Source organism: Acomys russatus, chromosome 32, assembly GCF_903995435.1.
Source record: "Acomys russatus chromosome 32, mAcoRus1.1, whole genome shotgun sequence".
Classification (NCBI taxonomy): Eukaryota; Metazoa; Chordata; class Mammalia; order Rodentia; family Muridae; genus Acomys; species Acomys russatus.
Window position 1 is genome coordinate 29,641,680 of NC_067168.1, and position 21,457 is coordinate 29,663,136.

Sequence of the window (21,457 nt, forward strand, 5' to 3'; positions counted from 1 at the left end):
GGAAGTGAATCTTGGTGGGTTTTTTTCCCTTTCTTTTTCTTTTTCTTATTTAGGTTTAGGTTTTGGTTTGGTTTGGTTTTTGGTTTTTTTGAGACAGAGTTTCTCTGTGTAGCCTTGGCTGTCCTAGACTCACTTTGTAGACCAGGCTGGCCTTGAACTCACAGCGATCTGCCTGTCTATGCCTCCTGAGTGCTGGGATTAAAGATGTGTGCCACCACGCCCAGTGGTGCAGGTGTTTTTCAAGAGGCAGACAACACTCATGCTGCCATTCTAAGGATGGCCTCCCAGATCGAGGCACTGGCCTCCGGTGGTGGACCTGGTTATGGGAGACAACTCTGTCTCTTTCTTAGCAGCATCCTTTGATTGCAGATGACCTTTAAACTATTCTTGAATAAATAATGGGCACAGAAGGACACTCACTAAAGGGATCCAAGGCCCTTGTGTGAGTTAAAGTCATCTCCATCCTGCACCACCCATGAGCGTTGTTGGTTAGTAGTTGGTTAGTGTTTAGGTTTGCTGAAAGGGTTACACGCTATGTGAACGAGGCTGTCCTCTAGCTAGTAATCCTTCTGCCTCAGCTCCCTGAGTGCTGAGATTACAGATGAGCACTGCCATACACAGCTTCACACTGTACCTGATCCCATAACACTTGGCCTTGGTCCCCTCTGCTTTTTTCTGAGTCAGACCTCTGTGACCATCAAGGGAGCCCTTTTTGCTGGAAGTTTGCAAAAGGGTCTTGTATAGACTGGACATTGAGAACAAGCAGTAACTGGGTGAGGCCTGATGAGGCCTGTGTGGAAGGGGAAGAGGCAGCAGGGAAGGCGGAACCCCTGCCCCAGCCCTACCATCTGTTCCGTGGTCCTCACTTTTCCTCTCCAGGGGACTCTGGGGCCCCCTGGCTTGGGGCCACACCTCTGGGAACATCACAAGTAGGAATTAAACTGATTCCATTAGTGTTAGTGAAAACCCCACGGAGAGAATTGGTGACATCAATTGTTTCTATTGGCCAGGATGAGGCAGGAATAGAAGGAATCTGGAAAAGATCCCTCAAACCCTTCAAGGCCTTGGAAAGCTGACAAGGCCGATTGTTTAGTGCGGGCCAAATTGAAAACAGAGGCATGGAAGCAGCTGCCAAGCTTGGCAAGGTCTACAGCCGCAGCAACCACGGCGTCCAAAGGCCATAGCGGGATGGTTGGAGCCCTCCAAGAAGGGCCTCCAGGTGTAGCCTAGCTCCCCTATCTGTAATAGGAGAGGGTCTCCAAATCCCCTTGTTTTCAGTCTGTGATTCTTCCCTTGATCCCAGCCAAACGGCCAAGAAGCATCAAGAGTCTGTGATTCTGGGGAGCTGCCCTGATGTGGTCAGGTCCCTAAAGACCTTTGGGCAGAAAGTCTGGGGGAGCATGAGGGTCAGATCTTAGGGAAAGGCTACCAGAGACATGATCTGCTGAGGACAACTCTGGGTTTGACTGTGGATCTCCTCTTCCAGATGGGTGGCACATCCCTCCAAGACTGCAGTACTGATCTGCCATGCTCAGCCCTATGCCAGCACCAGCAGAGGAGGAGAAATGGGTGCTCTTTCTCCTTCCTGGGCAGAGCTGGTCTTGGGTCAGGGGTCGCAGTCCATCTTGCTTTCACCCCATCTCTGTAGTCCTTTCTGCCATGCAAGGAGAGGAATACTCCTCAAGGACCATGTGCTACCTTGCTATCCCCTGGCCCTCTTTCCCTTCCTCTGGGGTATGGGAGGAAGGGCAGGACAAGGGTAGGATAGGAAGCCAGGGTGGTGGTGACCAATGGGCATGCTCATTGCAGGAAACAGTAGCCGCTTTCAGACCAACCTTTGTCAGAAGCCTCTGTCAGACCAGCAGACCAGTAAGTGCCACAGCACCGTGCCAGATACTCCAAAGGAGACCAGCAGCATGTGGGGCCTTATGGTGATTGCTCAGCTGCTAGCCGGTCTTGGGACAGTGCCCATCCAGCCATTTGGCATCTCCTATGTGGATGACTTTGCAGAGCCCACCAACTCGCCTCTGTATATCTGTGAGTTTTGAGCTTCTACAGGCCTGTGAGGGGTGGGGAGTCAGAGCCTGAGGGGGCACCTGCCGAAGGTCTTGGGGCTAAAATGGGGTCTGGTCCTCTTGTCACACCTCATGGTGGATGACAAAGACCTGTAGTAAATGCCACTTGTATGGATCTCAAGTGGCTCTGTCCCTGGAAGACAGAACTAAGAATCTTTGTGTGTTCCATATGCTTTGGGGTGGGGGTGGGGTTGGGGGTTTTGTTTGTTTGTTTGTTTTTGGATTTTGTTTTTGGTTTATTGGTTTTTTTGTTTGTTTGTTTGTTTGTTTGTTTTGTTGAGAACAAGGTTTCTCTGTGTTGCCCTGACTGTCCTAGACTCACTTTGTAGACCAGGCTGCCCTCGAACTCACAGCAATCTGCCTGCCTCTGCCTCCCGAGTGTTGGAATTAAAGGTGTGCACCACTACTGCCTGGCCCAGCGCCATGTGCTTTGAGGTTATGTGAGCTGTTAGCCCTGTTTTGAGCCTTTGATGTCATGGCACGGCATTGTATTCTACCAAGTTCACACTAGAGAACCATTTGATTACGGCTTTTTTTTTTTTTTTAATGCAACAACAACAGCAATCACATAATGCTTTAAGTAAGCTTAAACTTTGTATGGGCCAGAGTCATAGCTATCCTGAATATCATGTGGCCTATGGGCCATGGCTTAGACACTCTGTAGATATTCAACAAATTACCCAGTTCTCTAGGCTCATTCTGGGTGACACACCAGTTGTCTGAGCTACGGACAGGTTGGCACCTGTGAAGCAGGTAGCAGATGGTCACTAGTACCCAATACCTTCCCTTTTTAAAAAGCCATGTTGTGCTTTCTCACGGCCTCGGGTCACAGACCGCATCTTTGACCCCGCATGCACCAGCCAGAGCTGCCAGCACTGTACACTCGGGGAGCTTTGCCCATAACACACCCTGGACTGGCATTGTTTTAAAGATATGATGGAGGCAGGTTCATTCCAGGCCAGAAGATCCCTCTGGGAGGTGCTAGAGGAGCAACAGGCTTGGATTTGCAAGCTTTGCCATCTGGCCCTTAGCTGCAGGAGATGTAACAGGGACGGGCTTCAGAAGGTGTCACAGGCATGGGCTCCTTATTCCCAGGGGACAGTGGGTGGCACCTCAGGGATCTCCCTCAGCTTGGGAGACCCTACAGGGCTGCTGAATCTCCTCAGTGCCTCTTCAGCCTTTTATCCTTTGCTTCAATCTCTAGCCATCTTGTTTGCTATTGCTGTGTTTGGACCGGCTTTCGGATACCTGCTGGGTTCAGTTATGCTGAGGATATTCGTGGACTATGGCAGAGTGGACACTGGTGCGTATGCGGCGGATAGTCATTCTTGTCATGCTTTTTCTGCTGCTTCTGAGTTACCTCCTCCCTCTTGGCTGCCTAAAGAGACCAGCAATGGAGGTCCCAGTCCATGTGGGACAGTGCCCAGGGCTGCCTGCCACTGAGTGACTGGAGGCCATTCTGACACATTCTTCCTCCTTCCGTCTCCATGTTTGATATCAAGCAGCATAAATGGAGGCTTCTAGATGAAGTGTGGGGGCAATTTTCAGGGTAACATTTCTGTTTTGGAGGCCAGGAAACCCACCTTGTTGATAGCTATATATCGTCCGGCTCCTGAGAAGTACGGGGCCTACTTTCTTAGGGACCCTCAAAAGTAGGGTGTAATAGAGTTCAACAGTTAAGAGTACAAGTTAGGGTAACAGGAAGACAGGTTTGAAAATGACTCATGGGCAAAGGTTTCCTGATGGGTTAGAGGAAGTCAGATGTATGTAACTCCTACCCTACAGACCTGCTAGGAGCCAGTAGGATAATGGAGGTAAAGTGTGCAGTGCACAACCATGTCAGCCCTCCGGAGACCAGATCGTTTCACCAGTATTTCTGCCAAGAGCTAGAGAAGAAACAGAGAAGGGAGGCCTGGGAATATCTTTTAGTGTTTGCCTTTCTGTGCAGTGGCTGGAGTGCTCTGGGAAGACCAGAAAGGCCTCAGAGGAGTGTGGCACTGATCAGGGTCTTATGTTACCATGTTACCGTGTCTTGTCATCATTGTGGGAAGAAAGTCAGTGAAACATCCCCCTGAACCAGATTTCCCTTTCTGGTCAGATCAGAGAGAGCATGCATTCAACCAACAGCCATTTTCATCCTTTGGCTTCTTTTCAGCGACAGTGAACTTGATCCCGGGTGACCCTCGATGGATCGGAGCCTGGTGGCTGGGCTTGCTCATTTCCTCAGGCTTCTTGATTGTCACTTCTCTGCCCTTTTTTTTCTTTCCTCGAGCAATGCCCAGAGGAGCAGAGGTAAGTTTCCCAGAGCCCATGACCCTGTGGATGTAGCCACTTAAGCCAAGGTCGCAGGGTTGGAGACTAGCAGCCCTGTGACGCTCTGCAAACTGAGTGAAATTAAAACAAGTCCTGGCACACAAGGCTCATCAGAGACTGAGAGGAGGTCCCAGTCAGTGTTGTCTCACCATGCTGTCATCTCACAGACCAGATGTGTCCCAGGGAACAGAGTTCGGAAACCCCTGAGTTCACCTAAGCTGGACCAAAGAGTTATGAAACAGTTAACAGTGAACAGTGGGAGATAGGGAGATAACTCAATCTGTAAAGTGCCTGCCATGCAAACCCAAGGAGCAGAGCTTGATCCCCACAAACTCATTAAAACAAGCCAAGCATGGTGTTGTGCAATTGCCATCCTGATGCTGGGGAAACAGAGACGAGGAAGTTTTCCCTGGGGCGGAATAGCCAGCCAGCCTAGGTGGGGAGCCCCAGGCCACATAAAGACCTCTTTAAAAATCACTATGGATGGTGCCAGAAAGATGACACTCAAGGTTGTCATCTGATCTACACACACACACACACACACACACACACACACACACACACACACACACGAAAGTTGAGCAGGTGGTGAGGCACACTTGTACTCTTTTTGTTGTTATTGTTTTGGTGGTTTTGTTTTTTGTTTTTTGAGACAGGGTGTCTTTGTGTAGCCCTGGCTGCCTGGATTTGCTTTGTAGGCTACGCCTCCCTCGAACTCACAGAGATCTGCCTGCCTCTACCTCCCAAGTGCTGGGATTAAAGGCGTGTGCCACCACCACCCAGCCACACTTATACTCTTAAAGGAACTTACTAAGGTTTGAGTCTGGGTGAGAAAGGGAGTCCACTCAAGGTGTGAGCACATGGTGCAAGCATGGGCTGAGTGGATCATGTTTCAGATTCTGTTGTATTGTAACTGGATTTTTGCTACTTTGTGAGCTCTTTTTTTCCTACCCTTTATACCCCCAGTGTCACCCACTATCACTAGATAGGAGAGACAGAGATAGAGATGTCTGAATCTAATTTATTTCTTCCTGCTTATTCTCTGTAGCAGGTCTTTGTTACTTTGTGCGTTCTTCTTTTTCCCATCCTTTATCCCCCAGTTCCACCCCCATCAATAGATAGGAGAGAAAGAAGGAGAGAGGAGAGAGAGATCCTTGAATTTAATGCATTTCTTATTGTTTCTTCTTTGAGCATAACCGCTCATAAACTGCAGCCAACTCCCCTGAATGACCAACAACCGCCAGCCTCACCTATTGGGGCTCTAGCATTTATATACCCTCTGTAAAATCCTCATAATTTCAAGTATCACACAATCCCAGAACATATCTACAGCTGGCAAAACAACGCCTCTGCCAGAGCATGAGTCAAGTCACAGTCAGCTGCTGTGGACAGTCCAAAGCAGTCCCATATCCCCATACCTGGGATTAAAATGAAAACATAGTCTTATAATATTTCTGTGCTTTTCTAGAGAAACCAAAATTCCAGAATTCTCGCTACATTGTATCTTATGGGGGAAAGTAGGTAGGACAATGAGAGTAGGAAGCCCCAAAGAAAGAGGAGGTTGGGTGACCCTTCACATGGGGCCAAACGTCCTAACCTTTTCTCCTGTGAGTTCCGGGCACTGTGGTGACTGTGTGGCCACCTAGTGACAATATGGCAGTTGGCTGAGATTGAGGCTCATGAAGGAATGAAAGCTGGAGAGCTGAGAGGCTCATGGGGAAGACATGGCAGAGGGCCAGAGCAATGGCGGTCAGAGAGATGGGGCAAAGGCCAGTCTGGTTGTTCCTGGCGTGGTGATGCAAAGACATGGCTGTGAATTGGGTGGGAGCTCATGCTTTGTGTTTGTGATTTGTGGCAGAAGGAGGCTCCGCTGTAAGAGATGGGGGTGTGGGTAGAGGGCTAGCGTTTATCCCAGGGGAGCAGCAGGAGGCTATGGCATACTCTGATAGGCTAAGAGTTGGACAGATCTTGAAGACCCCTCCACTCATAAACTAGGTGAATGATGTCGGACAAGTTACTTTGTTTCTAAGCTTCCTCTCTTGCAAAGTTCTTGGGGGGCGGGGTAATTAAAGAATCTGTCTGGGAAGGAAGTGGTGTGGAAGCAGGTGATACATGGGGAATGAGCCCATTGCCCAGAGCAGAGCAGGTGCTCAGTTAACAGGAACACCAAAGGATGCTAATGGTAGAGCCCAAGTCAGTGTCTATGCAGTGGCTCAGAGAGAGCTGGGCCCTCTGGCTGGGGCTGCCGGCTTCAGAGACTGGCGAGGGCACCGAGGTAATATGCCTGGAAGGCACAAGTAATGCTTAGGATAGAGCCTGGAGTAGGACTCACCTTTGCACTGAGGAGAAGGCAGGGACGCTAGCAAGGACACAGAAAAGGAGAGCTGAAAACAGCAGGCATTGTAGACCCCTGTGTCCTAGAAGCCAGCCAGCCCTGGACTCTACGTATAGAACACAGTATAGCCGTGACATATAGACGAGGGGTAGGATGCAGGAGGATGCTTTTGGCATTAGTCGTGGGATCATCAGATGCAGTAATATGCCCATAGGTACCGTGGGAGGCATTGGCATAGAGTCGCTCTGATGTCCAGCCAGGGCAGCAGGCTGATGGAAGCACATGTGGCAGTTGCTTCTCGAGATGCCCTCCCTTACACACGTGTGGTCCTTGAGCCACTGAGTCCAAAGAGTCCAAATGGCCCTCAAGGAACGGGCCGTTAACATCACCGTGTTTGCTGCCTTCAGCACTCTGTTATCGCAGATGAAACAATGAAGATGGAGGAGGACAGGTCAAGAGGCTCCCTCATGGATTTCATTAAACGTAAGTGACTGCCCCAGCAGCCTTGGGTGGGCTGGGGCTGGGTGGCAGGAGGCCAAGTAGAGGGTAAAAGGGACCACACAAAACAATAAGATCTGTGGCTGCCCCCCCCCGCCCCAGGTTGCACCCTCAGTTCAGAGGGCCTCAGCCAAGGAGCCTGGTGACTGGTTCTTCACACTTAACCTGTAGACCCCAATTCAGGCAGAGACAGTCACCGCCCCAAGTCTCTACTTCCACTCTCTCCCCACCTTCCTGTAGAGGTGGCAGTTGTGGGAGGAGACCTTTCCCAGTGTGAGCACTGTTTTCTATTTCCCCACCAGCAGCAGCATCTTAGTCAGACCACAAGTGTGGTGAGTGGGAATCCAAGGTCTGTGTGGCCTGTGCACTGACTGCTGGGAGTCTAGGTATCTCTGATTCTGCCCTGAGGAAGAGAGGAAGCTGGCCTCCTGGCTGAGTCAGGGTGGTGGCAAGGCTCTCGCCAAGGCCTGTTCCCTGACAGCCATCTGCCTGCAGGGTTCCCCCGCATTTTCCTGAGGCTGCTGATGAACCCCCTCTTCATGCTGGTGGTCCTGGCCCAGTGTACCTTCTCCTCCGTCATCGCTGGCCTCTCTACGTTTCTCAACAAGTTCCTGGAGAAGCAGTATGGCACCTCGGCAGCCTATGCCAACTTTCTTATCGGTGTGTCAGGGGGGTGCTGCGTGGCCTGGGTGGTGCTACCTTGGGGAGGAACTGGGTACTGTAAGGTCCATCCAAGGATAACCGAGGGTCAGACCGGACATAGACTGGAGACAGGAGGGCTTGCCCGAGAGAAGGAATTTTAAGGACATTTTTCCTGGTTGGCAATCTAGAATGTTTTGGCAGGTTTCTGAGGCTCCTATTCTTCTATTCAGGAGTGGGTGGAGACTGGGGGCTGCCTTGCTTCCCACCAAGAGGGTGGGACTCTGATATCCTCCCAACTGACCTTATCAGGGGCAACAGAGGGAAGAGGGAACACGAAGCTTGGAATAGTCATAATGCCTCTTAGGGGTTTCCTTCTCCGGAGACATTGAGTCTCAGCCCTGTGACATGTCAGGCTCCTTTACACGATGACAGGGCAGATGACACACAGAAAAGTGAACCCAGACTCTGTGGGGGTGTTCCTACTTCTTTCAGTAGATGCTAAGACTCAGCGATGAGGGTTACACAGAGTGCCTAAGTGAATAACTGGGCCCAACCCACAGGTGAAATTAACCAAACACTTGACACAAGATAATCAGGGCATGAGATTTGAGGGTGACTCCCTGTACTCCATGAACAGTCCTGTGTGCCCTTCAGATATGACATCAGTTTTCTAGCCTTCAGCTCAAATTGGGGCTTAGCACCTGCAAATAATCGACTTCCTTATTCTTGCTGTGGTCGGATTGTTTTCAATTCTGTTTCTCTGAGACAAGCCCTGGAATAGCCCAGGATTGATGTGGTCGGATTGTTTTCAATTCTGTTTCTCTGAGACAAGCCCTGGAATAGCCCAGGATTGATAGCGATCTTGCTGAGGTAGCTGAGGCTGACCTTGAGCTCCTGATCCTCTGGCCTCCACTTCCTAAATGCTGGGATTACAGGTGTCAGAAGTTGACTGCCTCTTTCTTCTTCGATCAGGCAAGCCAGCCCCTCTAGTGAAGCAAACCTCTCCAGATGTACCCAGCCAGCACTCAATAGTTATCAATACACAGTATTCAGCCCCTACTGTCATAAATATACCCAGTATGCCTGCAGGAAGCCATGCTCCTTCCGGGTGGTACAGTTCAAGGCTCCAAGGCTGTGCATCCCAGCCTCTTCTCCTTCTCGCCTAGGTGCTGTGAACCTTCCTGCTGCAGCCTTGGGGATGCTCTTTGGAGGGATCCTCATGAAACGCTTTGTTTTCCCTCTGCAAACCATCCCCCGAGTGGCCGCCACCATCATGACCATCTCCATAATCCTCTGCGCCCCTCTCTTCTTTATGGGATGTTCCACCCCAGCCGTGGCTGAGGTCTACCCCCCCAGGTAAATGGAATAAAGCGGAGGCACCTCTTGTCACCGCAGCCTGAATCCAGCCACCATATGCATTTCTTCTCTGCCTTTTGACCTCCTCTGTCCCTTCTGCTCACTTTGATCTGATCTCTCCCATCGTAACATAGGAAACCGGGCCTCAACCGGTATATTCCGTTAAGAGATGAGTTCGGCCGGTGGCCAGGGTTAGGGTTCTGTTTTGTAAGAATCATTGGAAATGAATCACTTTAGTTTCTGAATGAGCTCGGGCCCTAGGAAGCAGGAAATCAGCAGCGGTCGGGGCCAGCTCTGGGCCAGCTGGAATTGGAGTCTCACTAAGCAGTCGAAGAAAGATGAGAGGAGATTCAAAAAGATTTCAAGATGAGCAATGAAAATCAAAAAGATTTCAAGATGAGCAATGAAAGTGGGGACAGACTAAAACAGCGACGGCAGGAGAGGTGGAGGGCAAGTCAAAGTACCAGTCTGTTTGTAGAAAGCAACAGGAGCACAAGTTTAGAGACAAGCTCTATTTTCAGAATGGGCATTACAATCCACAAACAAGGAACATGCCCATCTACACACACACACACACACACACACACACCAGTAACCACCTTGCAACCTTTTCTTCCTCACACACGCATACACACACACACACACACACACACACACACACACACAGACCAGTAACCACCTTGCAACCCTTTCTTCAGGACTTTGCATAAGGAGTTCGCAAGATTTGGAGACTTGGAGCCTTTTAGCCCCAGTGTGTTCTCTTTCTCATAGAGACCAACATCTCCAAATATAGCAACAGCATCAGGCAAAAGCCAAAAGAATAGTGCGGGACGACCTCCTCTGTAATTGATTGGTGAAAGAGAAGAGGAGAACAAAGAAAGGGAACGTTGCTTGGCGTGGGGGAAATCACTGCTGTTCTGCAGGCTGACTGTGGACCCAGAGAAGCCCAGACGCTTTGGGGGTCTTTGGGTGGTTTTCACTGGGAGTTTGGCCCCAGCTCTTGTTTGGCCTTAGTTCTAGGTATGATGCTCTTTGTTGCTGTGAGGAAGTTGTCCGCATGAGGAGCCTCTTCCATTGTGATGTCCCATAAACATCAACAGTCACTAGGATGGTTTCATCAATGCGCCACTCAGCTATCACAACTTCCCCCCAAAAAAGGTCAATAAGATCAGCCCTCCAAATCCACTTTGATAAAGTTCTGGCCACAAGAGGGAGGGAAGTGAAGAGACCCAGATCCATACTGACTGTGGAGATGGTCAGTGAGGACTTCAGATGCCTCCAAAGCTCCCAGCCACCGCCTCTAGCCAGAACCTAGCTAGAAGACAAGGGAAGGCAAACATTACCAATGACATTACTGTGGCATCAATCATTTCTTTCAACAGAGTCTCAGTCATCTGGTCATTTTTGACTCCCACAGCGGCACTTGGGTTTGCTGGCTAGGCCTCCCAACTGAGTAATTGGTGGCCTTGAGGGTCCAAAAGTGTCAGGAGAAATGGAGAGGGCCATGCTTTCCAAACAGTGGCAGATTCACGACTGGCTCCCATGGGCTCGGTTCAGATCCTAGGGTGGCACTGGCCCAAGACAAACAGAGACATGCTGGCACATCAGCCAGGCCAAGGAACTCGTGCTGAGCTGGAGTGTGGTGCTGTTTCTTGGTCTCGCTTTGTTTGATTCCTCGCTTCCTGTTTCGTTGGCAGCACATCAAGTTCTATACCTCCGCAGCCTCCTGCTTGCCGCAAGGACTGCTCGTGCCCGGATTCCATCTTCCACCCAGTCTGCGGAGACAATGGAGTTGAGTACCTCTCCCCTTGCCATGCGGGCTGCAGCGGCATGAACGTGAGCTCAGCAGCTTCCAAGCAACCAGTAAGGATTGGGGGCGGGGGTGGGGCTGGGGGTGGGGGGGCAGGTTTGGGGGGGAGTCGCAGGGGCCGAGAGAGCCATGTAGAGCTTTGGGGCTCAGTGTGCAACCTCAAAATATTGTTCTTGGCTCTGATACTCAATATCAGCATCCTAGCCTCCTCCACCCTCGTACCACCTTCCCTGCCCCAGGGTCATGGACCAGGTGCCTACAGCCCAAAGTCAATTAAAGATTGGAGAGAGACCAACAAGTTCGTTCTTGGGGACTTGGCAAAACAATGGAAACAAGTCAGAGCATTCGCCCTCAGTAGAGACTTGTGACTGATACTGTTGGCTCCCCAGGGGGCAGGGGCAGGCGACTGCTGGGTACTGGGCTCAGGCCATGTTGCAGAGTCACATGGGCTGGGAGCAGAGGGCCCCTGTGACATGGGCCTGAAAGGTTAGTGCTGGGAGCTTTGTTTCAATCCCTCAGCCCCACGGAGGGCCACAGAGCTGGCCTGAAGCCAGGACACTAGCGCAAATGTGGAATTAGATCAAGGCCATGTGTCTCCTTCTTGGACAACCGCAGGGGCTTTGTTCATCACTCTGTGAGGACAGTGGCCCTAGGCCTTCTGGGATCTGCCAATAGCTAATGACTCCCCTATCCGTTTGTTTACTAGTCAGCAAATAGAAAACACTGGGTGCAGCCAGCATGCTGACAATGAGGTGCTGAGCCCATGGCACAAAGCCCTGGCACAAGATATATGCCGGGGTGGAAGGGGAGACACTCAGGGGCCCAGAGAGTATCTAGGGGACTTTCTGAGGTGACTTACACCTGAGCAAACAGCAGAGGAATCCCGTGGGAACCTGGAGGACCATTCATGGCAGGCAAGGGAAGAACGGGTACAAAGCTCAGGTGTGAATGGCCCCCACAGGAGTCGAGGAAAGGTCTGGTGAGGGCCAAGTGACAAGTGTCACAACTAGTGGGGACCAGGCAGGGCCAGGGCTGGACAGGGCCAGGTGTGATCCCCTGCCCCCACTCCTGGAGAGCAATGGGAATTCTATGCCATTATCGTAGGATGCTCCAATAGGAAGGACACACCTGTGTGGAGGCCAGGCTAGCCCCCACTTACCACCTCTTCTGAGGAGATAGGAGAAAGCTGCTTCCCTCACTGTCTCTATGGGCAAAGACACATGGCTCTCAGGTGGAGAAGGGCAAGGAACTGAGAGAGGACAGTCCCTAAGCTTACCTCCTGACTGCAAGAATGGTGGCTTCTGTGGTTTTCTTATCTTTATTTACTTAACTCTGATTCATCTACTTCCAGAAATAATCTTGACAAGCTTCCAATAACAGCACACGCACATCAAGATTAAATCTGTTACCATGATCTCAAGGAAAAAAATAATAAATTATAAGGGGGAGAAAAATCTCGATATTTTAAAAAACCCAGACTGAGGGAGGTAACAGCAATATTGGGTATTACAAACTTCTGAGCTTGAGAGGCAGGTAGAGCAGGAGGAAAGGTCCTGCTGCCTGACTGAGAGGAGCATCCTGGCTCATAAGCTGATGGAGCAACAAGACAGCTATGACAGCCAGCAACATCGCAGGCTGGGCCGTCAGCCCCTGCAAAGGAAGAAGATAAAGATGACCAGATGAGCAGTGGCCACCAGAAGAGTTGTTCAACAGTGTTGAGCCATATAGAATTATGACCAGGCAGGGGCCTCCTCTGGGGGCAGGGGGTCCCCTCTTAAACCAAAGGACCCCCCTCGGTGGGAGGTGCTGCAGAGGGTTCAAGTGACTCCACTGTTGCTTCCTCTGCTCCCTGACCATACCTTCCCTTAGACCAACTTACACAAGCACCACAGCTGCCTGGGACCACAGGAGAGCTCCCCCAGGCTCCTAGCTGAGGGTGCTATGCCTGGTGGTGAAATCTCGGGCATGCAAATGAGAGGGAGGGACTGCAGGAATTTAGCCCGTGTTGGACTCTTAGGGAAGACCATTTCTACTGCCCAAACAGTGAGAGAGGTGGGACACTGTCCCTTGCCCGCCCCCCCCCCCCTGCACCCTTTCCCCCTCCGGGGTACTCAAAACCCTTCATCTGGCCTCTTCAGTCTTAGAATCCAGACTTGTCCTTCTTCCCTGGAGGGCTGGAGGGGAGGGCAAAGGGTGCGTCATATTGGTGAGAGTCTGTGGCAAAAGCCAGCGTAGATGTGTGAAATATATGGGAGCGAAATCATGACATTCCCCTCTCCTATTCTTCAAGACCTATTTGAACTGCAGCTGCGTGGCTGGGGGATCTGCATCAGCAAAGACGGGGTCATGCCCTGTGTCCTGTGCACACTTCCTGCTCCCATCCATCTTCCTCATCTCCTTTGTGGCGCTCATCGCCTGCATCTCCCACAACCCGCTCTACATGATGGTTCTTCGGTGAGTGGTACCTGTGAGGCTTTTTCCCCCCACTTTGGTTTTTTGTTTTGTTTTGTTTTGTTTTGTTCCGAAACAGGCTTTCTCTGTGTAGCCTTGGCTATCCTAGACTCACTTAATAGACCAGGCTGGCCTCAAACTCACAGTGATCCGTCTGCCTCTGCCTCCACGCCCAGCCCTGTGAGGCTCTTGTTGCTACTTCTCTACCCTCCCTTTAGCATTACATCCTGTCTCCCACTTACAGTCTCTCCTCTCTCTCTCCCGACCCTGGGGATCTTAACAGCAGCCTGCACGTGTCCAATGGTGAGAAGATGACGGGTACACTAATGGCAGATGTTCTAGTCCCGGGAGGAGCCCCTAACACCCATGAAATACAGGCCCTGTTAGCATCCCCACACTTATTCGCAGAACGTTACATTGTGGTCCACGATGGCAGAACTATCAAAAGTCTGAGTCACGGGTTAAAGACAGGCTGTGCATACAGAGGTACTTGTTTTTCAATCTTAAAAGAACCGGGAAGTCAGCTGGATGAAATAGCAAGCCGGAAACTGAGGAAACTTCCAGAAGGAAGAGGAAAGCTGTGGAAGAGGGTGAAAGGGAGAAAACTGCAGGAGGCTAGATACCTAGTGCTCAGGTCAGGAGGGACAAGCTAGCCAGGGTGGGGACAAGGGAGGTGTCTAGTTATAACTGACACTCAAGTGCCTCTAAGGTTTTTACAGTGAGTGCCTCGCCCTTGCCTCATTCTACCAAGGAAATAAAAGTCTCACCCAAGTTCACCTAACCACCTCCTGCCTACCTAGTGCGCTCCCTCCCATCCAGCCCCACCTGCTTACTTGGAAAGCAGAATAAGAAGAAGCAGAGATTGAAAACTCCCTGTCAGATTAAACGTCTCTGCCGTAATCCTACTTCCTGGGTGTCTCGGGTATTGCCTGACCTCACCAACCTCAGTTTACTTGATTGTGAAAGTAAGATAGTGATCCCACCTCCAGGTGCTCGTGTCTTCAGGGTCAATTGCTCTGTAAACAGAAGGGCCTCTGCTGGGTGTGGTGGTGGCTCCTGTAAAGCCAGCACTTGGGAGGCTGAAGCAGGAAGGTCACGAGTTCAAGGTCATCCTTGCCTATATAGTAAGTTACGGCCGGGCTAAGTGATATGAGACCCCAAGGCAGTTGCATTGACTCTTTCACAGGAGTCACTTAAGACCACTGACAACCACAGAATTTACATTACAGCTCATAACTGTAGCAAAACCACAGTTATGACATAGCAAGGAAAAGAATTCTATGGTTTGGGATCACCTCAACATGAGGAATAGTGTTAAGGGTCACAATATTAGGAAAGTTGAGAAGCACTGCCCTTCCCTCAAAAAGGAGGTGAGGGATGCTGTTCTCCATACTGGTGAAGACCTATTTCCCCCAGAAGGTTAAGAGACGAAGGACCGGATGTTATGTCAAGAATGTAACTTAATGACAGAGAGAGAGCGCACTTGTGTAGCTCATGCAAAGGCCTGGATTCTGGCTCTAGCACTAGGGAGAATAAAACAGCTGTTAGTGTTTTACTCTCTAAGTCAGTGCCCAGTCAAGTTAACCCACAAGCTACCAAGTGCCTGTCACTCTATTTCAATGACACCAGCAGAGGAAAAGAAATTCCTGTGTCCAGCCATAGTGGCGCACACCTTTAATCCCAGCACTTGGGAGGCAGAGGCAGGCGGATCTCTGTGAGTTCAAGGCCAGCCTGGTCTACAAAAGTGAGTCTAGGAGAGCCAAGATAACACAGAGAAACCCTGTCTCAAAAAACTAAGAAAAAGAAAGAAAGAAATTTCTGTGTTAAAAACAAAAGACATTATCACAGCAGAAAGACTGTACCCTCCAAAGCTGTATTGATTATCTATGTCCCCCAGATCCCACAGCAGTGACACACGGATGCAAGTGTGGGCTTTGTGTGCAGCGGGCTTACACCCCAGCAGGGGCACACTGAGCTGCAGAGAGCCACTGCTTATACAGTGAGCTGTGAGCATGCTCCTGCTCATGCCTCAAGGCTGCTCCCTGCAGCCACAGCCCAGAGAAATGGGCCAAGAGCAGCAGTGAGGACCATGCGAACTCTGTAATCATGGGTATGGATGTGCAGAGCCCACAGCATGGTGCCTCTCCCAGTGACCTGTCACCTTCTGCTCAGTCACCTGCCTCCTTACTGCTCCCATCCTGTGCACCCCAAGGACTGACCCTGTTACCTAAGACACTTTAGTGGGTCTCCCTTCTTCCATTCTGGGTTAGGTAGAAGCTGGTCTTCTGACCTTTGTGAGGGTTAGGGATCCTGATAGGGAATTCAATCCAGATCAAACCACCTCCCTGAGATGTGGAGACCAGCGTCATTTTAACCATCCCAAGACTGGTCAGCCTAAAGAAGAGCTAGAGAGGAGGCTCCAGGATCCCAAGACCATTTAAAGATATATCCCACTAAGAAGATGGCACCCAATGTAGGTTAGTGGGATTCCCTTCTTGCACAGGGTGCATTTTTTTTCTTTTTGTTTTCTTTTCTTTTTTTGGTTTTTCAAGACACGGTCTCTCTGTGTTAGCCTTGGCTGTCCTCTGTCCTGGATTCACTTTGTAGACCAGGCTGGCCTCGAACTCACAGCAATCCACCTGCCTCTGCCTCCTGAGTACCCGGATTAAAGGCCACCACACCCACCCAGCACGGGTGCTGTAGGGAAGACATGGCATAAGGTAACTTGGCAAATGCCCCAAGTGTTGGTTAGTAGGCCTGGCCCCAGTCAGCTTGGGAGCAGAGGTCATCTGACAATGTAAGAAAAGAGAGAGCGGTCCAAAACCTAAGATTAATTCAGATTTAGATGGGGCAGCAACCAGAAGAGGCCTAGAAGCTTGGTCAATAACCAAATTGGGGTGTCCAAGCCTTACTGAGTTAAAATGTGTGGGAGTTAGTCTGCCCGCATGAGGGACAAAGACAATGGGGGGGGGGGCCACTGTTAATTTTTGTTCTTGTTTCTAGGACAAAATCCCTGACAAAAGCAACTTAACGAAGGAAGTGCTTACTTTAGCTCACAGTAAGAGGATACAGCCCATTGTGGCGCGGGAGGAGGGACAAGACTGGTTCTAACTGTAAGGAAGGAGCAGAAGGCCACCGGTCAGTCACGGTCACATTGTAGCCATAGCCAGAAGCAGAAAGATGGGTACTGATGCTCAGCTCACCTCTCTGTTCCATTCATCCCAGGAAACTATTAAATGGCATCATGAACATTTAGGGTAGGTCCTCCCAACTTAATCAAACCTCCAGGGATTCATCCTCACGGATACACCAAGAGGTTTGTTTCCCAGGTGATTCCAGATCCATAAGTTGGCAATGAAGGTTAGACATCAAGGCGTCCACTATGGACGGGGCCGTTGGAGGGACGCTGCAGACACAGCGGGAAAGAACATCCATTCAGTCCACATTCCAGGTGCTGTCTGTCCGCTGGGCAATCCCGGAGGGTGCCTCTTTCTCCTACTTGAACCCCAAAGAGCATCCCCCTGGGGACATATCTAATTTGCTGCCTGACCTTGGTTAAGATTGTAAGACAGTGTACGATGGCCTGTAGGTTACTCCAAAGAGCCAGGGAGTATGTGTGCTGAAAGCACGTAGAAGTCAGAGTCCGGTCACACAGCAGGCACTTCCACCACCGCTCTGGGCTCCTCACCCTGTGTATGTGGCCTTGGCAGAACCCACAGGAACTTGATGCAAATGAAACTGTAAAGCTTTGGCTTGTGAATCCTTAAGAATCTCAAGTCATATGTAAAGCAAAGCTGAGTTTGGCATCGTAGGCAGCTGCTCAAGTCACACCTCACAAAGCTGCCCCGGGGGCAAGGAATTGTTTGAGACCTGCACAGAAGCTGACAGCCCTGGGCCCTCTTTTCCTGGTACAAGATGTTGTTCAGATGTGGGTGCTGTTCAGACCTGCTGCCTAAGCATCCAGCCAGAACTTCCGCTCTGCTCCCAGTCTCTCCTGCCTGCTTTCTCACCCAACCAGTCTCTGGAAAAACCCTGAAAATAATCCTGACTGCCCGTTGTCCAACTCAAGTTTGCATCCACCTCTCCTGGGATACCCATGTTTTTTAATAGATGCAGGCTGAGAATCTGTATTTTGAATACTGGTTAACCTAGGTGATGCCGCGGATCCAGCAGTGGTGCTTTGAGAACCATGGGTACTGCTCTGAGTCTGTGTGTTCCCCACGCCCAACCCCCAGGTGACCCTGCGGCCCAGAGCCCTCCCAGTGCTGACTGCCCCATGTTTTCCTTTTCAGCGTGGTGAACCAGGATGAAAAGTCATTTGCCATTGGGGTACAGTTCTTGCTGATGCGCTTGCTGGGTAGGTAACTAAGAACCTACCTTCTGGAGTAGAGGCTGTGGACCATGAGCATCTAAAGGCCATGGGGTTGGGGTGGTAGGGTTGGGGGAAGCCCCATCTCATCTTGGCTGTATGGAGGAGCTGTGTCTACCCAACAGCAGGCACTGAACCCTGACTGGGACGGTTTGCCTGATTGCTTGAGATCAGGAAAGATTCTGTCTACAGCACTCAAGCCAAATTAAATTATGAAAGGAAAAGAAAAGGGCATACATAGCTCGAGAACACTGAATACAGAGTTAAAGGCAGGTATTTTTAAAAATCTTTCTCCAAGAATCCGCCCTAGGAAACAAAAGACAGAGCAGCTTCTGAGCTGAGCCCTGGCTCCCTTCCTGCTTTCCAAACTTCTCTCTTCAGCCACGGTTCAGCAAACGTCTCTTCCGTCAGGGGACCCTCTGCCTACAAACCCTGTCTGTCCTCAAGTAGCATGGAGCACCGCCCCATCCCAACGCTCAAGCATGCATACAGATGATTAGCAGAGACCCACAGGAAGGGAGGACTCCCATGGGAGCAGGGGGCATCTGGCTTCCCTGAGTAGTGAGGGGACACATAGCAGGTGCTTTCCCAAAGCTGCCCTTTGACACCCTTGACACACGTTAGACTGAGCGCAAGGCACTGGTATGAAGGCCTTTGCGATGATGGGTGAACAACAGGAGAAAGAGACTGAATTCAACAGAGGATCTTTGACCTAAGAACTGCAGGCGTGGGGATTTAGAGATTCCAGGCAGAAGGACTTCAGTTATTATGAAGGCGCACAGTCCGACCTTGACCTCTGGAACCCATATGGAGCCTGCTCTGCATCACTATACAGGGGTACATACAGGTCACCTCTTGTCCTGACATGGCTTCTGTTACCCTTCCAGCATGTGCCACCATCCCTACTGAGGTCACTTGGGTAGGAGCCTATGCAGGGAGACTGCCGCCAGCATTTTCAGTGGAGTTTCTTGGCCTTAAGCCATTGGTCCTGTGATTGACCCTTCACCCTCTAAATGACAACTGTCAATTCCTGGGCCCCACGAGGGACCCAGGGTATCTTGTCCGGGTAGAGGCTGGCTTGTCAGCACAGCTCCTTGTATTTATTTATGACTTACCGTCTATAGCTGGCATATAACTTACTCTACTGGCCTGGCAGGGAAAGAGACCTGGCATTCCTCCCAGAGGACCTCCTGCCCTGCTTCTATTGGTGACCTAGAGAACAGCCTCTCTGTCCTGCAGCTCCGAGCACTTGCTGCTTCTAATTTTCCACCTGAGCTCAGATAACTCAATGTTGTGGCCACAGTTAGAAAACCCAGGCCTTGGAGGAATTCCACTCATCGCTTAAGAACACAGCTCCACTCTGGGGTAGATGAAAAGATTGCCTATTTATAAACTCCAGCAGGCTTACGATTACCCAGAGATGCTCTTGAAACCTCTCCTTGACTTCTTTTCGGTTTCGGGGATGTGTCGCTGGGGCCAGTTTCCAGCCAGCCACTGTTCACCTGGAAACTGGAAAGTGAGCAGGGGCTGAGGGGCTGCTCCTGGGAGGGAGCTGTGTGTGGGCAGGGCCGCGGGCCTGGATTGCTTCTTTCTTCCAGAAACAGCAACTCACAGCATCCCAGACAGTCAGGTGTTTTCAGCATCACGTTGCTGTGAATGGGATGGCCCATCCCTGCTGTAAATCCTGAACAAGTCCACCCTGACCCACTGGCTGCTGGTCAAGTCCGCCCTGACCCACTGGCTGCTGGACAAGTCCGCCCTGACCCACTGGCTTCTCACGACTTAGCTAGCAACACGGAAGCGTGGTGGGGTTGGGTAGTGGGCAACCCAGTAAAGCATTGAGCCGGCTGGACGACTACACCTTAGCCCTCAGCACTTAGGTGCTGGGACCCTTTGGCAGTCTAGGTCTCCGAAGGCTGTTGGCTAATCCAGCATGGTAGTTTGGAGTGAGACAAGGGCATGGGATCCTTGGGGCGGGGGGCTTGCTCACTCACTTTTCATTTGAAGCCATCCACCTGTGGAGGCCGTGTGAGGACTTGGTGCTGCTAGTAATCTGGAGATCGAATCTCTACTTGGGGCCACACCTTAAGCGTGAGAACTAGGCGTCTTGAGCTGACACCAGGCTGACCCTGTGGTTCATTCTGTCCTGAAAGGGTTTCCCTTTTATCTCCTAAGCCTTCCGGTGAAAGGGGAACTAAACTTGGGCTTCACTAGCAAGGTCACCTGTGAGGCCTCAGCTGTGTGGACTGTGCCATGGGGGGTGTTGGGGGGCAGGGGGCAGGCACCTCTGACTGCCTCCTTCCCACTTTTGCCAGCCTGGCTGCCGTCTCCGTCCCTGTACGGACTCATCATCGACTCTTCCTGTATCCAGTGGAACCACCTGTGCTCAGGGAGACAAGGGGCATGTGCATATTATGACAATGACGCTCTCCGAAACAGGTGAGGCGGGGGGGGGGGGGGGGCGGAGGGAGGGCTCCTACCCACACAGGTGTCTAGGAGATTAATTAGGCCTGTGGTTCCAGCAGGGGAAAAAAAAAAGTTTGGTTGGTTGGTTTGGTTTGGTTTGGGTTTGGTTTTTTGCCTCATGGCTGTGATGGGGGCTGTCAAACTTCTAAGGGACAAGATAGGAGAGATGACTCTGCAGACTCTGCCATGGACAGAGAGCAGAGGCCACTAAGGCAGGCACTTGGGGACCTGTAAGGAGCCATTCAGATCAGGTGGCCTCTGAGGTACTGGCCCCTCCTGAGCCCATGGGAAAGTCATAGCAGCCAAAAAATGTTCCCCAAAGGTAAAGGGGTGCCTGGAGGCTGAGAGAGATTATGAATGTGGGGTAGAGCATGGTACCCACAGAGTTCCCAGGAGGGAGAGTCTAGCCTATATCAGTGAGCCAAGTCCAGCCATCTCTCCTGTTGCTAACATTCCGTCATCTACAAATGGAGGAGAAGGTGGGCTTGCGGGGCTGTGCCAGGGCTAGAAACACTGAGTACAGACAGAGAAGGCCAGCAGGGGAGCAGCAGAGAGATACCCTCTGGGGACAGCTGGGGGCAGTAGTGTTAACTTCTGGCCATCAGTGGTGACACCGGAGAACAGAGGCTCACTAGTGTCACGCGTGAGTCCAAAGCAACCCCCCCCCCACCTGGGAGGTCACAGCTGTCTTCACAGCTCCTAGGCCACTGTGGAAAGTGTTCATCTTCCTGCGGTCTGTGGTCTGAGGACACAAGCGGAAGACCCCTCCTCCCTCACCACCCCCATCTTCTCCTGCTTCCCAGGTACCTGGGCCTGCAAGTGCTCTACAAGGCTCTGGGCACACTGCTGCTCTTCTTCACCAGCTGGAGGGTGAAGAAGAACAGGGAATACAGCCTGCAGGAGAACACCTCGGGCCTCATCTGACGTCATCGCCCCGCTTGCCCTGCCCCAGAGACCAGGCCCCGCCTCCCTCCACACCCAACTGTATTAACTAATGTTAACATGCCTTTCCCTTTCCTTCTTCCTTCCTTCCTTCCTTCCTTCTTTCCTCCCTCCCTCCCATTCCTTTCTCTTTATCTCTTCCTTCCTTCCATTTTCTTTCTTTCTCTCTCTCTCTCTCTCTCTCTCTCTCTCTGTCTCCC

The 21,457-nt window shown here is 51.1% G+C and overlaps 1 protein-coding gene across 1 annotated transcript in view; it reads left to right on the forward strand.

The window, feature by feature from the left end:
- Slco2a1 (solute carrier organic anion transporter family member 2A1) overlaps positions 1–21,251 on the forward strand; it is an 80,295-nt gene extending 59,044 nt beyond the window's left edge. The window contains exons 4-14 of the mRNA XM_051140760.1: positions 1,810–2,037; positions 3,280–3,378; positions 4,231–4,367; positions 7,131–7,206; positions 7,717–7,881; positions 9,030–9,219; positions 10,917–11,082; positions 13,320–13,483; positions 17,773–17,837; positions 20,165–20,288; positions 21,119–21,251. Coding sequence (XP_050996717.1) covers positions 1,810–2,037; positions 3,280–3,378; positions 4,231–4,367; positions 7,131–7,206; positions 7,717–7,881; positions 9,030–9,219; positions 10,917–11,082; positions 13,320–13,483; positions 17,773–17,837; positions 20,165–20,288; positions 21,119–21,239 — 1,535 coding nt within the window. The 3' untranslated portion in view covers positions 21,240–21,251. The remainder of the gene's footprint in view (positions 1–1,809; positions 2,038–3,279; positions 3,379–4,230; positions 4,368–7,130; positions 7,207–7,716; positions 7,882–9,029; positions 9,220–10,916; positions 11,083–13,319; positions 13,484–17,772; positions 17,838–20,164; positions 20,289–21,118) is intronic.
- The last annotated feature ends 206 nt before the right edge of the window (positions 21,252–21,457 follow it).